Source organism: Cyclopterus lumpus, chromosome 5, assembly GCF_009769545.1.
Source record: "Cyclopterus lumpus isolate fCycLum1 chromosome 5, fCycLum1.pri, whole genome shotgun sequence".
Lineage (NCBI taxonomy): Eukaryota > Metazoa > Chordata > Actinopteri > Perciformes > Cyclopteridae > Cyclopterus > Cyclopterus lumpus.
The window spans coordinates 11,974,158-11,996,910 of record NC_046970.1 but is presented as its reverse complement, the minus strand read 5'-3'; the positions used below and the strand labels follow the sequence as shown (position 1 = coordinate 11,996,910).

The following is a 22,753-nucleotide window of genomic DNA, read 5'->3' as shown; positions in this document are numbered from 1 at the left end:
ATTTTGCAAGCTGTAGTTGGTGGTGCTGTTGGATTGAATTGTTGTTGAATTGCGTTATCCTCACAGATTTGTCTGTTATTTTGTCCAACATGTGACAAACACATGTGTCAATATCCGTGAGGTATGCTAGATAACAGAAATCTTTATTAAGTTTCAGCAAAGTGACAACTTTGGTATTTTTACACTAATTATTCCAGTTTATTTATAAAAAAATAGGTACATGGAGTACGTACATCTCATCTACATTTACAGATTTTTAAGAAGTCTTTACACATGTCATTTTTACCGCCAGGTTTCACGTTAATCACATAAAGGAGGTGAATTAATTAATTTATCATTCATAATATTTGGTTAAATTGTTGTTCTGTTCAAAGTTAACAGATAGTTGCCTGACAGGCCAAATTCAGGGGTAGAGACTTACGCGCCCACTTTGGGGGGCGTGGCCTGACGTCCACCGACTCGCCATTTTCCTCCTGATGTTGTTAGCGGTTGTTAGCTAACTAACTATGCTAGCTGCTCAGTGGTGAAACAAAGTCACGTCAAGATTTAAAAGGTAAAGTTGGGTTATTGTAGCTAGTTCAAAGCTACTCATCTCCTGTCATCATGGACGAGGAATATTACAGCGGCGGCGGCGGTGGCGGTGGCGGTGGCGGCGGCGACTGGGAAGGCACGGGGGAAGGTCCCATGGTGAGATGAAGACTTGTTGCTGGTTGGAGTGTAACGTTAGGTAGCTAGCTAGGAAGCATTAGCTTAGCTGTAGTTGTACACTGCTGAGTTGTTGTTGTGGCAATGCTACATAGACAGTCAGTCTGCACACAGCTGATGTATAGATGCATAGTTGTGTCCACACATCTGGTCTGTATGGTTTGATCTCTGCATCTTAGCGGCTCTGTTAACCAGATAACTGATGCCACAGCTTGTGGACATGGACGTTAAAGTTGCACGTTAAATGTTACGAAGCTCCCTTGACTCGCTAGTCACTGTATATAAGGTGGCGCAACATTATACGGGAGGTAGGTTGTTCATGTAAACCTCTGACGGTCTGCTGCAGAAGCCAAATGAGACGACGTTTGCTCGATAACACCTTTTATGGAACACGCATGCATTAAATTAGAAAGTACGTGAAGAAGGACCCCATATAGTAAGTTATGCTAAGTTTAACGTTTTATTGAGCTGTGACACAGAGTTTTAATCTAAATGTTAGAGTGCTTCGAATCTGTTAATTCAGTCCCATGAATCTAATAGTGTGGAAATTATATAACGAATCATAAACACATGTGTCAATGTTCCTTTGTGGAGGATTATGTGGAAGGGAAAAATGATGGGAAAATCCAGGAAGATTGCCTTCAGAAATTTTCCAGCAAGGATTACATCATGGAGCCTGCCATCTTCAACACTCTTAAAACGTAAGCATCCGCCTTTTACAAACATCAACATTTTAAAATGAGAATGAGACCGCAAAATTAACTGCCCAGGATGACCAGTGTTTTTGACCAATGTGAGAGCAGCCGAGATTCCTTACTGAGCATTTGATGATTTTTCTCGCAGGTATTTCCAATCGGGTGGCTCTCCAGAACACGTCATCCAGCTTCTCTCTGAAAACTACTCTGCGGTGGCTCAGACTGTTAATCTGCTGGCAGAGTGGCTCATCCAGATGGGTAGGTAGAAATCTACAGGATCCTGCAATGTTTTCTTATCTCATCCCATTGGTGACCGTTCATTAATCTGTCATTTCTTAATTTCGACTGCAGGTGTAGAGCCTGCTCAGGTCCAAGAGCGAGTAGAAAATCACCTTAAAAGTCTCCTGATAAAACACTTTGACCCCCAAAAAGCTGATTCTATTTTCACTGTTGAGGGAGAGGTGAGATTTCTAAACACTAGGTTGTCATTTTACAAATACCAGTGATCACAAAACTTCTTCCTAAACATCTTGTGCACAAATATGTATTTGTCATTGTTACATATAAGTAAAACCAAATCAATGCAGTCTCTTGTGTTTTCAGACTCCTGCTTGGCTCGAGCAGATGATAGCACACACTACGTGGAGAGATCTCTTCTATAAGCTGGCAGAAGCTCATCCAGACTGCCTGATGCTCAACTTCACTGTAAAGGTGCGGTAGTAGTAGTAGTGGTGGTATTAGTAGCAGTGAAGACGTTCAGGATACGTAGTTATGCTTTAGAGTGGAGCTAGTCAATATGAAGCATTTTAAGTAACCAACATGTGATCTCTTTTACTCATTTGTTGTAAAAGTAAGAATTAAGGGAAGCATGTTGTTTTATTACTTCCCTCATCAGATAAATAGAAAATAAGTTTGTGATAATCGCTAAAATAATGATGTGAATTTCAAATGAAATCTACTAAAAGTCTTGCTCATTGAATATGTTTTTAAAGTTTCATATCACTGAATCTTTTTTTAATTTTAAGATTTGTATTCTGGTGACTTGTGATGGGCATTGGTCATTGTTTTTGAAATTCTATAGACTAATGAATAATTGACACATCAAAATCATTAATAGTTTGTACAGATCAATATGTAGAACTGCAGAAGCCTCCTTTATGTTTTGTAAAGTTGAGCACTTGTTTGGTTTGTTCACTTTTTACGTTCTATTGCCTCGAAAATATAAAGACTAATTTGTCAGAAGAGTCTCTCTGTGTGGGTCACATATATACTTTGTGTGTGTTTAGCTCATTTCAGATGCAGGATATCAGGGTGAGATCACCAGTGTGTCCACAGCGTGTCAGCAGCTGGAGGTTTTCTCCCGAGTATTGAGGACATCTTTGGCCACGCTGTTGGATGGAGGAGAAGAAAACCTGGAGAAGAACCTACCAGAATTTGCTGTGAGCCTGTTAGCTCTGAAGTTTATATGCTAAATCACAAGTGAACGTTTCAATTATCCTGAAAACAGGCATTTATCCAGATTCATTCAGAGATTAAACATGACAATGTATGTTGTTATTTTATAACCACTTATAAGTACAAACATTTCTATAAGACATTAACGTTAAACCCTGGCATGATTGATATTTAATAACTCTGATATGGTCATACGATTAGTCATATTAGTACATTTTATATACTTAGAAATTGAATCTCTTAATTTTGGACCATTCTGTCTGATGAAACGAGTAAGAACAGCATTTACTTTTCTATTCTATTACAACATTATTATTATTATTTACCTTGGTTATTTACCTAGCTGTGTTATATTAACACCACGTTATGTAAAAGTGAGTCAGTAAATGTGATTTTCTGTTCTGTTTGTGGCATGTGGCAATCTTTGCTCAGTTGTTCAGAAGAGTTGTTCTCTTCTCTCCTGTAGAAGATGGTATGTCACGGAGAGCACACCTACCTCTTTGCCCAGGCGATGATGTCCATCCTCTCTCAGGAGGAACAAGGCGGTTCAGCTGTTCGAAGAATCGGCCAGGAGGTGCAGAAGTCAGCGCATGAGAGGTAACTTTGTCTTTTTTGCCATCAGAATCTCACCCTGAAGATAAAGATCAATCACGTGGTGATTCTGTGGTTGTGGTCTATATCACAGAGGTCACGATGCCAGTCAGATAACCCTCGCGCTTGGCACAGCAGCAGCCTACCCTCGAGCCTGCCAGGCGCTGGGTGCCATGTTGTCTAAAGGAGCTCTGAATCCTGCAGATATCACAGTCCTGTTCAAGATGTTCAGCAGCATGGACCCGCCTCCTGTGGAGCTGGTGAGGACAGAGCATCTTTGACCCTGTTTGTATCCACTACATGCTTGTTACGGTGCTGACATATTTGTCTTTCCTGTCTTTAGATCAGAGTGCCTGCCTTTCTGGACTTGTTCATGCAGTCACTGTTTAAGCCGGGATCAAAGATAAACCAGGACCATAAACACAAATACATTCACATCTTGGCCTACGCTGCCAGTGTGGTTGAAACGTGGAAAAAGGTAAAGAGATATTGGTCTATCATGTTGAATAAGTTAGACACAAAACGTTGGTTGGTTGTTCAACTAAATTAAACTCAGCCAGTTAAAACTGAAAACTGCCATAAGATAGGAAAGTATTGTAAAGTACTTGTTTACATACATAATTCCCATGCTCATTTGGTTTCTTTATACATCCTGGTCTAACCTTCTTTACACCTTTCTTTCTGTTTAACCCCAGAACAAGCGAGTCAACATTAATAAAGATGAGCTGAAGTCGACGTCCAAGGCCATAGAGACTGTGCACAACCTGTGCTGCAATGAGAACAAAGGAGCCACAGAGCTCGTGGCTGAACTCGGCACTTTGTACCAATGCATCCGGTGAGTAGACGACCAAGATCTCGTTCCTCAAAAGCCTGCAACGTGTTATTATTTTAAGAGAGGGAGGTGTTCTATATTATGAGCAATAGGTTTATAATGGTGGCTTTGTTGATGGTTGTAAAAGACAATAAATTAATAAATACAATTGGATGGGATTGTCAATACTGGGGAAAATAAATAATTAAATTTAAGTTGATGGAAAAACTGAAACGATAACTAGCTGATCTGACTTGGAAATATAAGTTTTATCTGATGTAATACTCCACGTTTTGGGAGGGAATGTAGGGAAGATGTTTTTCATTAAACATGGTTACTCATTGCTTTAAAAAAACTTCAGATAAAGCTGATACAAATATATATTTCAATTACTTTGAGTGCCAACATGTTTACAAGTATACTGTTTAATAAAATGAGACAAACAAACAAAATAATAAAACAAATTATTTAGGTGTGATTAAAATTGGGAAATAAAGATAATGCACTCGGTGACAGCTTTTGGCACTTTCAACACCTATCAGTCACTACTTACCTTTTTTAAGTTGTATTTAAAACTAATTGAGGTTCGACATCCAGCCCTTCTCACTTCCTGTGTGTTTGAATTCAGGTTTCCAGTAGTTGCTATGGGGGTTTTGAAATGGGTGGATTGGACAGTGTCTGAGCCGCGGTACTTCCAGCTGCAGACAGACCACACTCCAGTACATTTAGCTTTGCTGGACGAGGTACAACATATCAGATTACACTTTACATTTTCAGTCTTTGAGACTGCAGTTAAATAAAAAATGAATGCTTCCTCCACACAGATCTGTACATGTCACCAGCTGCTGCACCCGCAGGTCCTCCAACTGCTCATCAAGCTTTTTGAGACTGAGCACTCTCAGCTGGACGTCATGGAGCAGGTCTGTTTGTGTTACTGTAACGCTTCTTATCTCAGTATGTTGCAACTGTGCCACCTCTCAGCTGACAGCGTGTTGGTCTCATTTCCCCCTCAGCTGGAGTTGAAGAAGACTCTGCTAGATCGAATGGTTCATCTGCTGAGTCGTGGCTACGTCCTGCCTGTCGTTGGTTACATTCGCAAGTGTCTGGAGAAACTCAACACAGACATCTCTCTCATTAGATATTTTGTCACTGAGGTAACCGCTTCTGATCTTGATTAGTGTTCAAGAGAAACATCTTGGGAAAGTGAACTCTCAAATTACTTTGAGTACAGAAGGTACAGGGTGCCTGTAGATCCTGTCCAACTATGTTGTATACACTCAAGCCTCTAGGATGGTATTGAACAAAGATAAGATCTTTATCTAAGATACTTTGCTCACCCTTACATATATAATAAGTTGAGAAATTAAATGAAAACACCTTAAAGTTAGCTGGTAGACATCAGAGTATTTAGCAGCTAAAGAGACAGATATTTCCCTCAGGAGTTGGTAAAAACTAAAACAGCTAAATTAGAGTTAATACTGGTCTTAAATTCACTCCAAATGAATAATCCTGTTGCTTCCATTACTTTTTTATTTGTAAATAAGCGAGTTTACCATATTAACTTAAAAGGTAGGTAGGTCAACGTTGTCTTCGCAACATATTTCTGCTGCTTTAAGAAAACTTAAATATTTCTCTTTTTAAGGTGCTGGATGTGATCGCACCTCCCTACACATCTGACTTTGTTCAACTCTTCTTGCCCATCCTGGAGAACGACAGCATCGCAGGGACAATCCGCACAGAGGGAGATCATGACCCTGTAGCAGAGTTCATTGGTAAACAACGTACTTACCTTTCAGTATTGTGATGGATCAATAGTTTGTATGCATGACTACTAACTAAATAATATTCATGTGGATAATTAATTTTCAGCTCATTGCAAGTCAAACTTCATCATGATAAACTGACAGTGAAAATGTTGGAGATTGTACAAAGAAGACCCAACAGAGAAAGAAGATCTGTGATCACCAAACGCTCTGCTCGATGTTGAAGCACATAGCTTCGGATGGACTGTTCAGTGTGAACGAGTTGTTTCTGTTGAGGTAACAAACAGGCAAAAGTACAGTAAGTAGACAGACTGGTTGAAGGAAAAGCCTCTGAAGATGCAGCTAAACGGTTTTTTTTTTCACCTGTATATTTGATTTTCTATATTTTTATGTTGGTTCAAGTGGTTTTTAAATAAAAACCTGATGTGCTTTCTTGCATTTTTGACTTGTGCAATTGTAAAATAAATTTGACATGATTTTTTATCATTAACGTCACTACAAAAGAGCATAAATGAGAGCTGTACTGCAATTAGACATGACTATCAAAGTTTGTAAAACATGCAACAGGTCAAAAAAGCAGCAGTAAAACTTCACACATGTAGGAGCCATATGGAGTGTCTTAATTTTCACAAGTGCATCTATCATATCTGATGTCAACGAATATTGATAAACCTCTGAAACCCCACATAATATACAGAGCAACATCAGACAATTTTTATGCACAGCACATAGCTGGTTCGTTGAATTTTGACAGGAAATACAACGGACACATGGAGTAAACTATATAATCATGTCACCTTAGGAAGCTTTTTACAGTGTTTCAGGCCAACAGACGGAGTGATTCAAAGGACAGATTTTGAGCATCACTTTTAAGTGTTGTGTTTATTGACAACAAAGCAATTGTTCTAGAATTCCTGATGTATAGATAAGTGTGAACACAAAAAGGAAACAACAGTTCGGCTGCCAGTGCATGTAAGGCAAACTTTAAAGTTGATTGTTTCTTTTAACAAGGTGAGGTGCAATATTGTAAATACAATAACGCCACACACTGAAGAACTGTTCTTTGGCTTAGTTAGTTAGCATTGACAAATGTAATCTATAAAAAGCTGTCAATTTCCTCTTGGAAAGAACATCTATTTGCATTCATTCAAGCAGGTCTGATTTGACCCTTTAATTTGTGTAAAAAATAGATCTCTGAAAAAAATCTGAACTTATTCCCTTATCAACATTTTACAAATGGTTGTAAAAAAGTTTCTCTCTGACAGGAAGACTGTGCAGTAACAACCTCTGACACTGAGGGCTGCTTTCCTCTACAGGTAGGCCTTGGGGACAACTGGGTCTCCGTACATGCAGTCCTCCTCCAACGCCAGGTTGTATGTGCTTCCACTTCCTCCCTTGTAGGCACTGGTCACGATCCTGAGCCAACCTTTCTCACCCTGGGGGAATAAGGGAAATTAATATATGTAAAAATCTTTCAAGCCAAAATTTCCAAACGTTCTTTAGATCCAGCCTTCTCAATTGACCCCTTCTCTGTGTCCCGCCCTTCGAATGCAGGCTGGCCAATCATAGCAGAGCATCTGCCAGCTCCGACAACTTTACGGCTCTGCTCCATAGACAATTAGCAATTCTTCATTTTCAGGTTAGTCTTATAGATTTCGAGCTAGTAATGGTGATGCGTTGTGTACCAGCTTATAACATTTTAACGGCGTAGATATAAGTTTCTAAAATGTTCCGTTTCTTCTGTTAACCTGTGGCGTTAATATGAGCCGTTTTGCGTTAGCATATCATTAACTAGTGTTAAAGTAGCTTCTCTTTCACTTTTCTGTTCAAGTGAGATAATATTAATTAAGGGAATTCAGTTTGTGACAGTGTGGACTCTTTGGTATCGTAGCTCTGATAGCTTGATGCAGAAGCAGTGGGGCTTAGCGAAGTGTAAATTGTGAGGATTTTCTGGGGGTTTTTGTTGTCATTGTAAGTTAAATAAATGTGGGTTTGTTGGTTGAACAACAATCAATTTGAAGATGTCACCTCTTACTTTTGGAATTACAATGTTAAGCAGTATTTGAATGCTTTGACATGGGGCTGGTTGCTTATGCTGCCTGTAACATGCCCCTGTTCGAACCAGAGAGTGTATGAAAAACTAGGATATTTGTTCTTGAATTTACAAGAGTTTTAAGGGGGCTTTAAGTTACATGTTTTTGTAAACAGAATGAAAACGACTCGCTTCAAATTGTCTGTCGGGAAGCAGGGTATTTACTTTTATCATAGAGCCGACAGTCATTACTATGTTCATTGTGTGACATTCTGTTTGATAAAGACTTACCCACGGCTCTCCCCAGGAATTGCGTACAATCCAGTATTCAACGTCGTCTTCCACTCCCCATCCCGCCACTGACACAATGTGATTGATGGAAGGATCCTCCTGATATTCAGAGTAGAGACCTCCAGTGTAGGCATCCAGTTTGTCTGTGGCCATTATCCCACAGCTGGAGAAAACAAACATCACAGATTACTTGATGAAGGTGAAACAATTAGTGAAATCATAAAGTATCGAGCTGCTCTGGAATGAAGACATGGATATACAATAATCAAACAGTCTAACAAATAAGTTACAAAGCGGCTGCCTTCTGCTCTTAATAAACAAAGGTGCACACCTGATTGGTCCTCTTGCGTAGATCTCTGCCATCATCTTCTCCCTCCCGCTGACATCTCCAAAATCTCCCACTTTCCACATGGTGTAGTTCTTCACAATATTGCACACTCCAAAGGTGGTGCAGGTGCCACATCCATTGAAAGGTTTGCATTCTTTAGAGAGGGACACAGAACATGAATAAGACAGGGTCAGTGATTGTAACCATTACTTGCACTGAAGTACACCTACTCTGGTCTTTAGCCTGGTAGTTGTTGCAGGTCTCATCTGGGATCCCGTGTTTGTTGGCGTACTCCCAAACTCCACTGTGATCTCCTCCATGGCAACTGCCGGCATCACCGCAGTCGATCACATGCTGGACAGAGAGATAGGCAGATGGCCACGCTCCTTTCCTCTTAATGTTGATGCGATCTGGTGGGAGAGAACCCAGAGTGTGATATTCTTATGGCATCCTCTATAATGGCATTTTCATGACTTATTGTACACAATGACTTTCATGGCATTACACCATCACATTTATGACAACCTTTCCTATGACACATTGTACTATAACTTTGTTATAACATACTTATACCATGAACCTGACTTTTTTATTTTTTTTACTAAAAATACTATATGATTTATGGTTTGGTTTTTTACACTTCACTATGACCTTTTTATGGCATACTATACTATGGTATACTATTCCGTGACGATTTCAAATGTCATATACTACATTATAAATGTCGTACCTCTTGAAAAAGGTCAAATAGTATACTATACCATTACTTTTTTTGACACACTACACAATTGTTTTTGTATAACATGCAATACTATGGCATTTTTCATGACACACGATACTATGACTTGTAATTATGATTACTTTACTTTAATTTGACATACTTTACAAAGACATTTTGAAGAATTTTCTTATGGCATATTATACAATATTTTATACTAAGACTTTTATTACATAGCTTACTATAACGTGTTAATGATAGACTAGGATACGTTTTTCATTAAAAGTTATCCTAAACAATGACTATTTTATGGCTTTTTGAGACAAGTAATAGTACAGATTGTAATAGAAAACGCCAATAAAAGTTGTAGTATAGTATACCATAAACAATTGCTCCTTCAGGTTGCAGGTTACATCAATGACTGTCCAAAAGATCATTAAAGCCCTCTGAGGCAAATTTGTAATTTGTGATATTGGGCTATACAAAATAAACTGAATTGAATCGAATCATCACTTCATCGGTTTGTCTTTTCAGACATTTGTGTAAAATTGTCTCAAATGGCATATGAATTGGCAAAAAAAAAATGTTTTGGAAGGTCACAGTGACCTTGACCATTGACCACCTAAATCAAATCAGTCCATCCATAATCCAAGTGGACGTTTGTGCAAGATTTGAAGAAATTCACTCCAGCCAAGACTGCAACCGTTGCTGAGACATCTCGACAAGTTAGTTCTCACTTCTGTACAGAGGAAGTGGAACTCTAATCCTATAAATATATAATTATATATATATAATCTGTCTGAACAGTCAGGTGAGTACCTGCTGTTCAACACCGTGACCAAACTACAATGAGTAAATGTTTTTAAGTCCCCAATAGGAAAGTATTGTTGGTTCATACCTGCCATAGCACTAGTGCTGCCATGGGCCCAGCAGGAGCCACAGTACTGGGGAATGTGCTGGTTGCGGGTTGTGCTCACATAGTTGGTGCCATTGATGTTCCTCCAGTCCCATGATTTGGGCAATTCAGAAATGTTTAAATACTCATGAGGACGAGGAGCGGTCCTGTGAAAAAGGTGATACATACATTAGTTCTTCAGCAGCAACTTGTTTATTTTAATTATTAAAAAAATGGCAAAAAGATATGTCTGAATTGAAATAATAGAAGTAGGTGCAGAAACATTTTCTGTCAATCCACTCATCAATTAATCGACTAATCATTTTAGCTCTAGATTATATTTTATAAACAGATTTATAAATCTATATGTTACTGTACTATACGTTAACAATATACACATTAAAATCCAAGGCTGATCCTGATATTTATCTTAAACTTTAGTACAACTGTACAGCTGTTTTCGTAAGTGTATTTATAGAGTAATAACGTGATTTATAGAGAGCAATAACGTGATTTGTAGATAGTAATAACGTGATTTTCAGATAGTAATAACGTCATTTGTAGATAGTAATAACGTGATGTGTAGCGTTATAATATAGTAATAACGTGATTTATAGTTAGTTTCGTTTTTCCACAAGTATTAACAAATACAGGAAAGACATTAACGCTAAACCAAAACATCTACAGCTAACGTTAGCTCTCTAATTCTGGATTACATAGACGTTTTCCGCCGCTAACAAGTTGATTCTTCGTAATTCTTCTCAACCTTGTTTTGTTTTTTTACTCAAATATATCTACTTACATCTGTCCAAAGTCGTCTCTTCTCGGTGTGCGGACATAGCACGACTGCTTTTGGTTGAAAAACACTCCGGCACTCACACCGGACAGCAGGACTGAAAACAGGACCACTAAACCCGCCGCAGACATCTTTTACACTGAGGTGGAATTTAAATCTTTGCTTTAAAAAAGTAAGTAACGTTCAGAAGAGGAGACAGTGGCTAGTCAGCAGAGACCGACTGAACTCTACATTTATATTGAGACCGACTGAACTCTACGTTTATATTCAGTGAAAATAAACCGGTGCCAGAGACTTAAGTCATGTGACCAGTAAATCACATGTTTCACTAGGAAGTCACAAGTCGTTCGCCCCTGAAGAGGAAACCATAACTATATGGAGGACACACAGAAAAACAAGAAATACAATATACTCTGAACTTTCAAAGTTTCCGTTGTTTTGCATTCGTAAAAGACAAAACCCTTATCCTTTACCACAAACACATTATATCACATTTCTTGTAATTGCACATTATTGCAAACCCACTGCAGTTTGAGTTAACCATCAGTGTTATATTAAGAGTACAGTTAATGTTACAGATCACTGTTCTCTTGTGATAAGCCATTATCAATTTTGTTTTATCCCCAACACTCAAACAGTGTTAAAACCCCATAATGGTAATTATGTAGCTGCCTGCAATAACACACTTTGAATTACAGTTTTATTTAAGTCTGATGCCAACGGTCTGTTTGAGTCTAAACAACTTGTAACTAATGACCGATTGATGTTGACTGTTCATAAGACTTGAGTGAAATTTGGCAAAGGGAACAACATCCATGGTATCATGTTACGAGTACTGACGTTTTAAGTGCAATTAAACTTGAGGGGAGTGTGCAAGTTAATTATTGACCGAGGAAATGGACAAAAAAGAAGAAGCTGAATTTAGGGTCCACTTAATAGCTTTACCTGAACTTTTAACTGTCTCTCAGCAGGTGGGTGTCTCCAAAAACTGCACCACAGCCCTGGACTTAAGATACCTTTGTCAACTTCACACCCACACAAGTCAGATGGCTCTGCATTTATGAAAAGGAATATATGATTGTCATACTTTAGCTGAAATCTATCTAATAGTTGAAGTTACAGTGAACATCTTGTTTGTGCTGACCAAGCATATGTGGCATTGCTTGTCAATTACTCATCTGGCCCCATTGTAAAACTATTACCAGTAAGCACTTACACAACAGATTGGTTTCATAATAATCAATGCTTCTTCATCAAGAGCAGCTGAAAAATGGAAAAGCTATAGAGGTCATCAGTGCAGCAAGTGACAAGTCATGAGGACAAATGAGGGCCTACGGTTTGTCAAATACATTATACAACACACCTGGTTCTCTCTTGATTGACAGATTTATTCAGTGAGATTTATCAAACACAGGAAGTTGGATCACAGTTTAAAATGCTTTAATTAACTGGATGAGCACTTTCTTCAATGGTCTGGCAGTGGCGCGGTCCGGGGTTGGGAGGTAAGTCGTTGTGTATTCTACACCAGTCTTCGTCTCTTGCAGTCACGCTTCATCTGGTCTCCCGACATGTTTGCGGCTGCGCCCAGAGGAGACACTTGGTTCAGCATGGAGTCATCTGAAGCCTGGCCAAACAGGGCCATTAGCAGAGCAACGCCAAATCCTGTGGCACGCTCTCCCTGCAAACACAAAAAACAAGGGTCAGAGTTGAGCATCATTACCGTAAACTTACCCTGCAGTTATCTTTTCAAGGTATCCTTCTCATTCAGAATGAATGTGACTGAAACATGAGACAATGTTTGGTCTAAAACCCAATCCTCAAAAATGTCCATGACACAGCAACATATTTTTAATATGAGAAGCTGACACAATCCTGACACACCTGCAGGAAAGTTGTAAAGAGTTATAAAAGTATACAGTACATGAGGTGTAATTGAATAACAGTCACGCTGCTCAAGTTGGGGTTTCTATAGAGAACTTTTGCTGCAAATATGGGGACCGATTGTTATATTATTTTTCATTCAGTGGGTTATATTTTCCATCTTGTGTTATGCATTCCATTTAATTAAATCTTGTGTTTTATTTTTTATCTCATCTTCCTTGTTTTTATGTTCATTCCATGTCTATTTTTTACTTATTGTAAAGCTTTCTGCTGCATTTTTTGTATGAAAATAGCTATACAAATTATAGTATGCAATACTTAAATCAAGTCATGACTTAATTTGCACCAGGGTAAGAAGTCTGAAGGCTAACTGATTGCACAATATCGGTCAGCAAAGACCAAACCCCAAGTTACTCACAGCATGGACAGGAGAGGCGATGTCAACATGGACCCAGACACCAGGCCAATCAAAGCCCAGGTGGGAACCAATAAAGAGGCCAGCACAGGAGCTCTGGGCATTCTCCCGGTCCTGCCAAAACAAGAAAAGCATGATAAATATCAGCAACTCCCAAAAATACATTAGAACATCAGTCCTTAAACAAAAATTCTACTTGAAATACTGAGTAATCTATACACTACCATGTGTTGAAGTTTTTCAAGTGCTGGTTCACAGGCAATGCTGTTGTCACCAAAACAAAATATGGTGCCCATTTGTTTGCAGATTTACTGCAAATCAAAACTTCAGCAATTCAAGCAACTCTTTACATTTAAGCAACAAGAGGCAAAAGCCTGTGCTGACATTAAATGAACCAAGCACAATGTGCAAAAGATACGGGAGATGCAAAGTACACTGAGCTATTACATTGGAAAATGTAAACAACAAGTGTCAGTAAATTAGTGCTGAACGAGGAATTTCATTGTCACTTGCAATATATACAGTACATGAGTGATAAACACACAGCAAAATTTAAAAAAATGGCCTGTAATGTGATGAATAAATAAAATAAAAGCGATATTTTAATCTGCTCCGTTTCCAGTCTTTCCTCCACCAATACGGTTTTAGACAAGCAGAGCCCGTTAGCTTGGCTACTGGTGAACGGTTTCAAACAACTGTAAGCAATTTTGTGGAGTTGCCTCTTCGTGAAGGCTCTGAAGGACTTAAGTGCCCTAGTAAGCAGTGAAGTGTACACTGCTTACTAGTGGTGAAGGGTGGAAGGGAAGGAATGAAGCAGTGATGTGCTGCTGTTGACAAGGTAATAAAGTTGTTTCCGTCTTAATGCAGACTAAGGAGCCTTCATGTTATTATTTAACCACCATCATAAAGATTTTCCACATATCGTGCAGGCCTTGTTAAAGCATTTGGTTTAGATGAACTTAAAGTTGATCACTTACTGCCACAGAGTTCTTCATGTCAGCCATGGCAGAGTTGAACTCGCTGAAGTGCAGCTCGGGGCAGTAGACTAGAGGGTGAGCGAGATCTCCGCTGCTGCGGCCGGCGCGCACACATGCAACCTCCCATTGCTCATTGTTAGTCATCACTGCTGCATGGTACTTCCCTGTGGAGATCCCCTGGACAACGGAAACAAAAATAAGTTTTAGATACAAAGACAAGTTGGTTCTGGTCTTTCAGGGGCTGTGTTGATAATAATCAAATCCTGCCAATATTTTTAGTCTATATCTATTGCAAAAAAATACTACGCTGTCACCCACCTGTGCCCCCGTCAGTGTGGCCATGTCAAGAATAATATCAGCTGACAGGTCTTTGCTGGCATACACCACTCCATCAGCCAGCACCAGCCTGCCCTCTGCATCAGTGTTATTGATCTCCACAGTCCTTGAGAATAAAACACACAAATTACATTAGGTGTTTTTATACCACCACCCACCTTCATCCCTTTTGATTTAGCTTGTAAAATTAAAATCAGTTGAACACATTATTATTATCAAAGAGAGTCTCACTTTCCAGAGTAGAGAGTGTGGATATCATCAGGTCGTGTGGCTGTGGGTCCAACTGCATTCTCTGCGAGGCAAAACACTGCATGGAGGTTATCCTTAAAGCCCTGGAGCAAACAGAGGAGTCTGATTAAAACAACGCTCTTCTGCAGAGAATCAGAGGTGGCAGTTGCTGGGGAGTTTATCCAAAAGCTCACCTGTTTAACCGTAGCACTGAAAGCTCCCAGAATGGCAGCAGCTCCACCACAATCTCTCTTCATCCCTGGCATTGTGGTCTAGATATAAAAAAAGAAGTAAAAAACATATTTACATGTGATGGAAGGTAATTTGATCTCGGATGTCACTCCGATGCTGCATCTGTAGAATGTATTGACCTTGAGAGTGACCAAGCAGTCCATAAAGTCAGAAAGCTTTACCAGCTGGTTTGTCAACCATGTCCATGCAGAATAAGTAAGCTATACCTTTCTATTCACATGACACTTGCATTCAATGGCAATTACGTGCTAACATGTTAACAGATTATTTTGAATAGGCTTAAAGATTAACAGATCAGGGGTGTCACAGCGTGCATGTTCGATGATCACCAAGACGACTGCAGAGTTCAGTATTTTTAAGGCGGCAGTCTGAAAGGTGGACAGTGAATGGGGCCATCTTGCGGTACATGTGGTGGTACTGCCGGTGAACATGGAAGGTGTTGCGTGGTTGAAGCCGTACAATTATTTCAGTCTATATGATCAAATTGAAAGGTACAACACATTTGAGCCCACAATGCTTTACACTTTTATTTGTTTGAGTGAAGCAGATTACCATCCAGTAAAATAAAGTTTACAGTTTAATGAAAATAACACCATGATTTAGTGACTTACAAGTGCAATACATTGATTTAAACATGTATGAATCACAAGCAAACTTTCACACATCTGCAGTCAAAATCTAAAGTTATTCTCAGTTGCATGCTGAGAGCTAAAACATAGGAATGATCTTCAGATTGAATTGAACTAGATAATTATTGCAGACGATTTTCCCTAAGACATTAGTAAGACAAACCCTTTTTGTTGGATGCTTTGGAAACATACCTTTCCTTTAATGCTGAGTCCTCCAGTGTCATACACAATGCCCTTGCCCACCCACGCAATGGTTTGGGTTGCACCATCTGGTTTGTGACTCAGGACCGCTAATGCAGGAGGATGCTCGGCCGCCTTGCCAACTCCATAAATACCTGACAAGGTACAGAGAAAAAAAACAGACAAATAATCGTAACCAACAATGACCAATCTTAGGATTTGCCATCTCCCGGATGTTTATGAATATACATGCTTAACGCTCTATAAAAGACCTTTGGTTTCCCCAATATTGAACATAAGTATTTTACAAATAATTTGAATACCAAGGATAAAGTTACACTGGCTTTAATTAAGATGTTGAGGCGAAGTGTAATAAAATCGGTTAGGAGTTCAGACTGGATCTATGCAAAGATAATTTAATTTTTATGTTCATTACACTATATGAACATCAACCACAAAAACGTGGTCAGAAATATGTATCTAGGTACAAAATATTTTTGAGTTTGAGTTTTTAAATGAACAGTTGCACAACTGGAGTTCTCCCCATGGCAGCGTGTGTTCCCTCCGGGCTCTCCGGCTTCCTCCCACAATCCAAAGATGTGCAGCTTAATTGGAGACTCTAAAGTTGCCCGTAGGTGTGAATGTGAGCGTGAGTAGTTGGTTGTCTCTATATGTGGCCTGTGAAACTGGGGACCGGTCCAGGGTGAACCCTGCCTTCACCCAATGTCATGATCGGCTCCAACGCCCCCGCAACCCTAAATGGGATAAGCGGTTTGGATAATGGAATGGAACATATGAAGTTATCAACTGAAGCTCCTCACCAGAAAATACACATTTTGAGCATACTCCATACACCTCTTTTGTTTGAAGTGACTTTAGGCATTTTTTTGACAACAAAAATGTATTAAAAAGCCCAAATACAGTAAATCTGAATCCGTTATTGAAAAGGCAAGTTGTCGAAATAATCACAGACAGAAGGGAGCCATCTACAGACACAGTACCTCCAAATCCTCTTTGTTTCAGCTCCTCTCCACGAATGATCACTGGAGTTATTCCAAGTTCAGTTCCCACAGCCTTGATCTCCTGAAACCACAATGAGTGTCTGTTAGAGGGGGCTGCAGCAAAGTAACTGGAACCATATGAGCGTAGTAGATTCAACAACAGTTACAAAAGATAAATAGTTTTACTTACATCTAGGAAGTGATCTGTATTCATCTCATTGCATGGTGTGTCCACAATCCGAGCTGCCATCCGCACTCCATGAGCAGCGTTGGAGAGACACTGAACAGAAGAAAAGCTTTCAGCTACGGCCGACTGCAGCTAACGAACAGATGTTTAAAAAAATGCCATTTCTAAGTAGCGTCTTTAAGGAAAAATTGCTTTAAAAAGAAAATGATAGACACAGACCTCAAGTTCTGCGACACCAAGAGAACTGCTCTCTTGCCCGACAATCAGAATCTCCACGGTAACGTGTTTCTTCTCAGCCCTGCGCAAAGATGTAGAGCGGCGAGAGAAAATGGGGAAAGTCCTGGCAATGGCACAGGAGGACGCAAACACGTCTGAACGCTCACACACCATCTGGAGATGAAAGAAACACTCATATCAGCCACTTGGTCACACAAGACGTCTTTCCACTTAATGACCCAGATTCAAGGGCCACCAGGCTCCCAGAAGGAGTCATAGACAGGATAGTATCCCGATCTAAAAGTGCTCCTGAAGGAGGTGGAAAGGAAAATGAAATATGCCCCACATTTATTAACTTTTGTGTTACAAGCAAGAACTACTAAAACTGAAGATACTGACCACAATGCAGCGGTTGTTCCCTCCAGGAAGGCAGGAACGGACCAGACGGGACACAAAGTGGGCAGAAGACTGGCTGTTGTGCCTGCTGACCTGTGAAGGTAGAGCGGCCACCACAGCATGGTTGAGGTACAGAGGGCAGCTGTCCGTGGGATTTGGGTTCAAAGCACTCAGGGCTGCCTGCCAGATCTGAGAAAACATGGAAGAAAACTGACATTTTAGATTCACGATGGAGTAGCGCAGAAATACTTCAACTGATTAGTTTAAATCACTTATCAAGCAAGTTTACACCTCAAATGTGTGGATTTGCTGCTTTTTTGTGTGCGTCTCATGAGATGGTAAACTGATTATATTTGCACTTAAGACTTTTGGCCAGACAATAAAAGCAAGTTGAATTTGTCACTTGGAAAATGCATGGGGCATTTTTGTTAAATAATTTTGAAGATGGAACACCTACTCTGAAAATATTTAGCAAATTCATCTTGATAATGAAAATAATAAATCCTAGTAGACTCTACTGTCATTTGTGTATTTTAAGTTAACTTGGTTAGCCTTATTTGCAGCTACTGCCATCCAGGACAATAACTCCATAGATTAGCGTTGTTAGTGTGTTGAAGGTAAGGAGCTCTCACTCTTGATGAATGCTACATTTCCCAACATCTGGACGGACCAAAAGCAGCTGAAATGTGAGTGGACAATGTGAGGAGGAGTTTTAAAAATATGATTCTTCAAAGTGTCACCCAAGTTTGCTGACAGTGTCCCAATTATCAACTTAAGTGTGGAAAAGACCTTTGACCAAGTGGACAAACTAGATACTGACAGGCAGAACAATCATATTGGTTAATGATTGTCAGGGGATGTGGAGAAGCTCTGGGAATAATAGCAAACCTTTCTTTTCCTTGACCTCACAGTCTCTCAAGTCCCTCTTTATAGACCGACTGCCGACGTTGGTCTGATTAACGTCAGTGCGACTTATGGGGAGTTCACGTTACATGAACTGGATGCCACCGAGTTTAAGACTTTAAATTACTCGAACGGCCAAACAATAACTCTTCTTAACGCCAGGGAATAGGAAACTTCAAACCTATTGTCACCAATTGTATAAATAGTGAACGTCACATTGTACCATAATAAGTGAATTCGCAGCTTTCGGTTCAGTACTTTTTCAGATATGACTCACATAACGTTACCTGGAACTAGTTCACGTGAGTGAAGCGAGCAAACCGTGTCGTGAACATTACATTCATTTCACGTTAGCTAGCGTTACTGGTGTTAGCTTAGCGTTAGCTGTCACTAAACAATATGTCTTAATAATTCACAATATGTACCTCTTTGCTGACGGCCGGCTGTAGTTTTCCTTTCATTTGGCTCCATCCGACTTTCTGCAGGCTGGTCTGCTGTCCAATGATCAGGACAGGACGACTCTGTGGCTCGGAGTCACCGGCTGAAGCCTTAAACTCCAGCACCACGTTCGCCATCTTTGACACCAGACAGACAGCTATCGGTGTGAGACGGGCACGGTGAAGTGCACAAGCCACTGTCGTTCACTGGTGCCTCTATCGCGACCTGCAAGAACTACACGATACATATTTTCTCCTTTCTTGAAAATATTTTATATTAACGTTACCTCATTAAAATACAAATTATATCACATCTCGTTCTGTCTTTGAATCTTTACATTTAATATGAATGCAACTGTATGAAATTACACTTATCATGGCTCTTATACAGTAGCCTACTACTTTTACTTACTTTGGTGCACAGTTAATGTGTACAGATTGTAAAGCCCTCTGAGGCAAATTTGTAATTTGTGATATTGGGCTATACAAAATAAACTGAATTGAATTGAATTGAATGTGGAGTGGCAAGGGTCTCCAAATCAATCCTGTCTGATTAATTGTAATAATACAATATATTATTCAAATACATATTCTCATGATTTAGTTGCATGATTAAACGTAAAGCATCCAATCGGGATCATTCCTCTAGTTATTTTAATTGTAGCCTTAAGTAGTTGCTGTTTTTCATATTTGTACCTTGCAAATGCATTCAACAACTCAGTTGTTTGGGGGGGGGGGGGGGGGGGGGGGGAAATCAAGTAGTTTCTTAGTTTACACTAAGCTGGTTTGTTGTGTTACTTTTATTTCAGCTGGCTTCAGTGCCTTTCTTCAGTATCACATATACAGCAATAATTAGTAGGAATGGCTCAATATCACTTTTTACTTTCAGATATCAACACTGATAACACAAGTCTCGGTTGATAACACCAATCCTTTTTTATTATGTATGAGTTAATTTAATAAGACATGCACTTAGCTTGCACTAAGACATGACTTAGTGATGCATACATTGTCAGATATCCTCAACCATTACAACCATAAAGTGGTTCTACACCAGATGTCTAACTGACAGTGCTGTAGTTAAATTTAAAGAAGCGATTCCTTCTGCATTTGATTCAATACCACGTCTCAATGTGATGGAGGACTCCTGTGCTAACTTTAGTCCGTCCCAGATTGATCATCTACAGGCCCACTGAGAATGACACTAGACTCAATAGCCCCTCTGAAGAAGAAGACGGTGAGGCAAAGGAGATTTGCTCCCTGGTATAACCCTCAGACCCGCAAACTAAAGCAAACATTGTGAAAGCTTGAAAGCATATGGCGTTCCACCAATCTGGAAGAATCACGCTTAGTTTGGCAAGATAGTCTTAAAACAAGAAGGCCCTCCGTAATGCCAGAGCAGCCTATTACTCATCAGTAATAGAGAGAAAAAAGAACAACCCCAGGTTTCTCTTTAGCACTGTAGCCAGGCTGACAGAGAGTCACAGCTCTGTGGAGCCGTGTATTCCTATAGACCTCAGTAGTAATGAATTTCATGAACTTCTTTAATGAAAAGATGTTAACTATTAGAGGCAAGATTGATGATCTCTTGCCCTCAACCAGTGCCGATCTGTCCTCAAGTGGAGTGGCCTTGGAAATGACTGTATAGCCTGGTGTTTATTTGGATGGCTTTTCTCCCATCAACCTTGACCAATTTTCTTCAACGGTTTCTACTTCTAAACCGTCTACCTGTCTCTTGGACCCCATCCCAAAGAGGCTGCTTAAAGACATGTTGCCTTTAATTGGCACCTCTCTGTTGGATATTGTTAATGTGTCTTTGCTAACAGGTCATGTGCCACATTCCTTCATAGTAGCTGTAATTAAACCTCTCCTGAAAAAGCCCACTCTTAATCCAGAGGTGTTGGCTAACTACAGACCGATCTCTAACCTTCCCGTCCTCTCTAAGATCATTGAGAAAGTAGTCGCAAATGAGTTGTGTGACTTTCTACATCATAATAGTTTATTTGAGGAGTTTCAGTGAGGATTTAGGAAACACCACAGCACAGAGACAGCACTGGTGAAGATTACAAATGACCTCCTAATTACATCAGATAAAGGACTCATCTCCGTACTTGATTTGTTAGACCTTAGTGCTGCGTTCGACACCATTGATCATGACATCCTATTACAGAGACTGGATCAGTCGATTGGCATTTCAGGCACCGCATTAAGTTGGTTTAAATGCTATTCATCAGATCAATCTCAATTTATATTTGTAAACAATGAAGCCTCGGTGACCACCAACATTAATCACAGAGTTCCACAAGGTTCTGCGCTTTGACCAATTTTATTTACCTTATATATGCTCCCTTTGGGCAATATTATCAGGAAACACTCCATAAACCTTCATTGTTATGCAGATGATACTCACATCTATCGATCAAACCAGAAGAGACAAACCAGATCGTTAAACTTCAAGCATGTCTTAAAGACATAAAAACATGGATGACCTGCAACTTCCTGATGTTAAACTCAGACAAAACTGAAGTTATTTTAATCGGCCCTGAACACCTCAGAGATCAATTATCTGGTGATGTGGTTTCTGTAGATGGCATTGCCCTGGCATCCAACTCCACTGTAAAGAATCTCAGCGTTATCTTTGATCGGGACTTGTCCTTTAACTCCCACGTGAAGCAAAACTCAAGAACTGCATTTTTTCAACTAAGTAACATTTTTAAAAAATCAGGCACATCTTGCTTCAAAAAGCCTGGGCTGCACGGTGGTGTAGTGGCTAGCACTGTCGCCTCACAGCAAGAGGGCCGTGGGTTCGATTCCCGGTCGGAGCGGTCCTTCTGTGTGGAGTTTGCATGTTCTCCCCGTGGCAGCGTGGGTTCTCTCCGGGCTCTCCGGCTTCCTCCCACAGTCCAAAGACATGCTGCAGGTTAATTGATCTCTAAATTGCCCATAGGTGTGAATGTGAGAGTGAATGGTTGTATGTCCCTACATGTGCCCTCGATGGACTGGCGGCCTGTCCAGGGTGTCCCCTGCCTTCGCCCTATGTCAGCTGGGATAGGCTCCAGCGCCCCCGCGACCCTAATGAGGATAAGGGGTATTGAAAATGGATGGATGGATGGATGGTGATGCACCATCATATCTTAAGGAGCTTGTAGTACCATATTACCCCACTAGAGAGCTGCCCTCACTAAATGCGGGGCTACTTGTGGTTCCTAGAGTCTTAAAAAGTAGGATGGGAGCCAGAGCCTTCAGTTATCAAGCTCCTCTTTTATGGAACCAGCTTCCACTTTCAGTCCGGGAGGCAGACACAGTCACCTCATTTAAGAGTAGACTAAAGTCTTTCCTCTTTAATAGCGCTTATAGTTGAATCAGGTTTGCCCTGGTCCTGCCCTTAGATATGCTGCTATAGGCTTATAGGCTGCTGGGGCACATTTTAGGATACACTGAGCTACTATCTCCTTTTCTCTCTCTCCTTATGGATGAATTGACATCTCTCCATTGCACCTTATTAACTCTATTTCCTCCCAGGAGTCTTTGCGACTTCACATCTCATAGGGTCCATTGGACCTGGCTGTGTCTGATGCTGGTCCTTGGACCTGGGCCAGACCTAATTGGTCTGGCCTCTTTCGCGATGCCTCTGT

General features: G+C 40.1%; 3 protein-coding genes across 3 annotated transcripts; 1 reads left to right on the top strand and 2 right to left on the bottom strand.

The window, feature by feature from the left end:
* Nucleotides 1-448: 448 nt before the first annotated feature.
* On the top strand, nt 449-6,458 carry nelfcd (negative elongation factor complex member C/D). The gene is made up of 15 exons (XM_034533044.1): nt 449-687; nt 1,300-1,406; nt 1,549-1,658; nt 1,752-1,861; nt 2,004-2,111; nt 2,687-2,839; nt 3,322-3,452; nt 3,541-3,706; nt 3,790-3,924; nt 4,142-4,281; nt 4,886-5,000; nt 5,082-5,177; nt 5,271-5,411; nt 5,900-6,029; nt 6,127-6,458. The coding sequence occupies exons 1-15, from the start codon at nt 604-606 to the stop codon at nt 6,159-6,161; spliced, it is 1,761 nt and encodes a 586-aa protein (XP_034388935.1). The 5' UTR covers nt 449-603; the 3' UTR covers nt 6,162-6,458.
* A 411-nt stretch (nt 6,459-6,869) lies between these two features.
* ctsz (cathepsin Z) lies at nt 6,870-11,403 on the bottom strand. The gene is made up of 6 exons (XM_034533058.1): nt 11,087-11,403; nt 10,288-10,451; nt 8,902-9,081; nt 8,675-8,825; nt 8,344-8,506; nt 6,870-7,456 (listed from the first exon to the last, which is right to left on the bottom strand). The coding sequence occupies exons 1-6, from the start codon at nt 11,209-11,211 to the stop codon at nt 7,331-7,333; spliced, it is 909 nt and encodes a 302-aa protein (XP_034388949.1). The 5' UTR covers nt 11,212-11,403; the 3' UTR covers nt 6,870-7,330.
* A 1,044-nt stretch (nt 11,404-12,447) lies between these two features.
* On the bottom strand, nt 12,448-19,298 carry npepl1 (aminopeptidase like 1). Its single transcript, XM_034533048.1, has 12 exons — nt 19,107-19,298; nt 17,782-17,967; nt 17,386-17,556; nt 17,170-17,259; nt 16,980-17,061; nt 15,991-16,133; nt 15,112-15,189; nt 14,921-15,021; nt 14,672-14,795; nt 14,354-14,530; nt 13,380-13,490; nt 12,448-12,758 (listed from the first exon to the last, which is right to left on the bottom strand). Exons 1-12 carry the CDS (start codon nt 19,254-19,256, stop codon nt 12,600-12,602), a joined length of 1,572 nt encoding a protein of 523 aa, XP_034388939.1. The 5' UTR covers nt 19,257-19,298; the 3' UTR covers nt 12,448-12,599.
* Between the last annotated feature and the right edge of the window lie 3,455 nt (nt 19,299-22,753).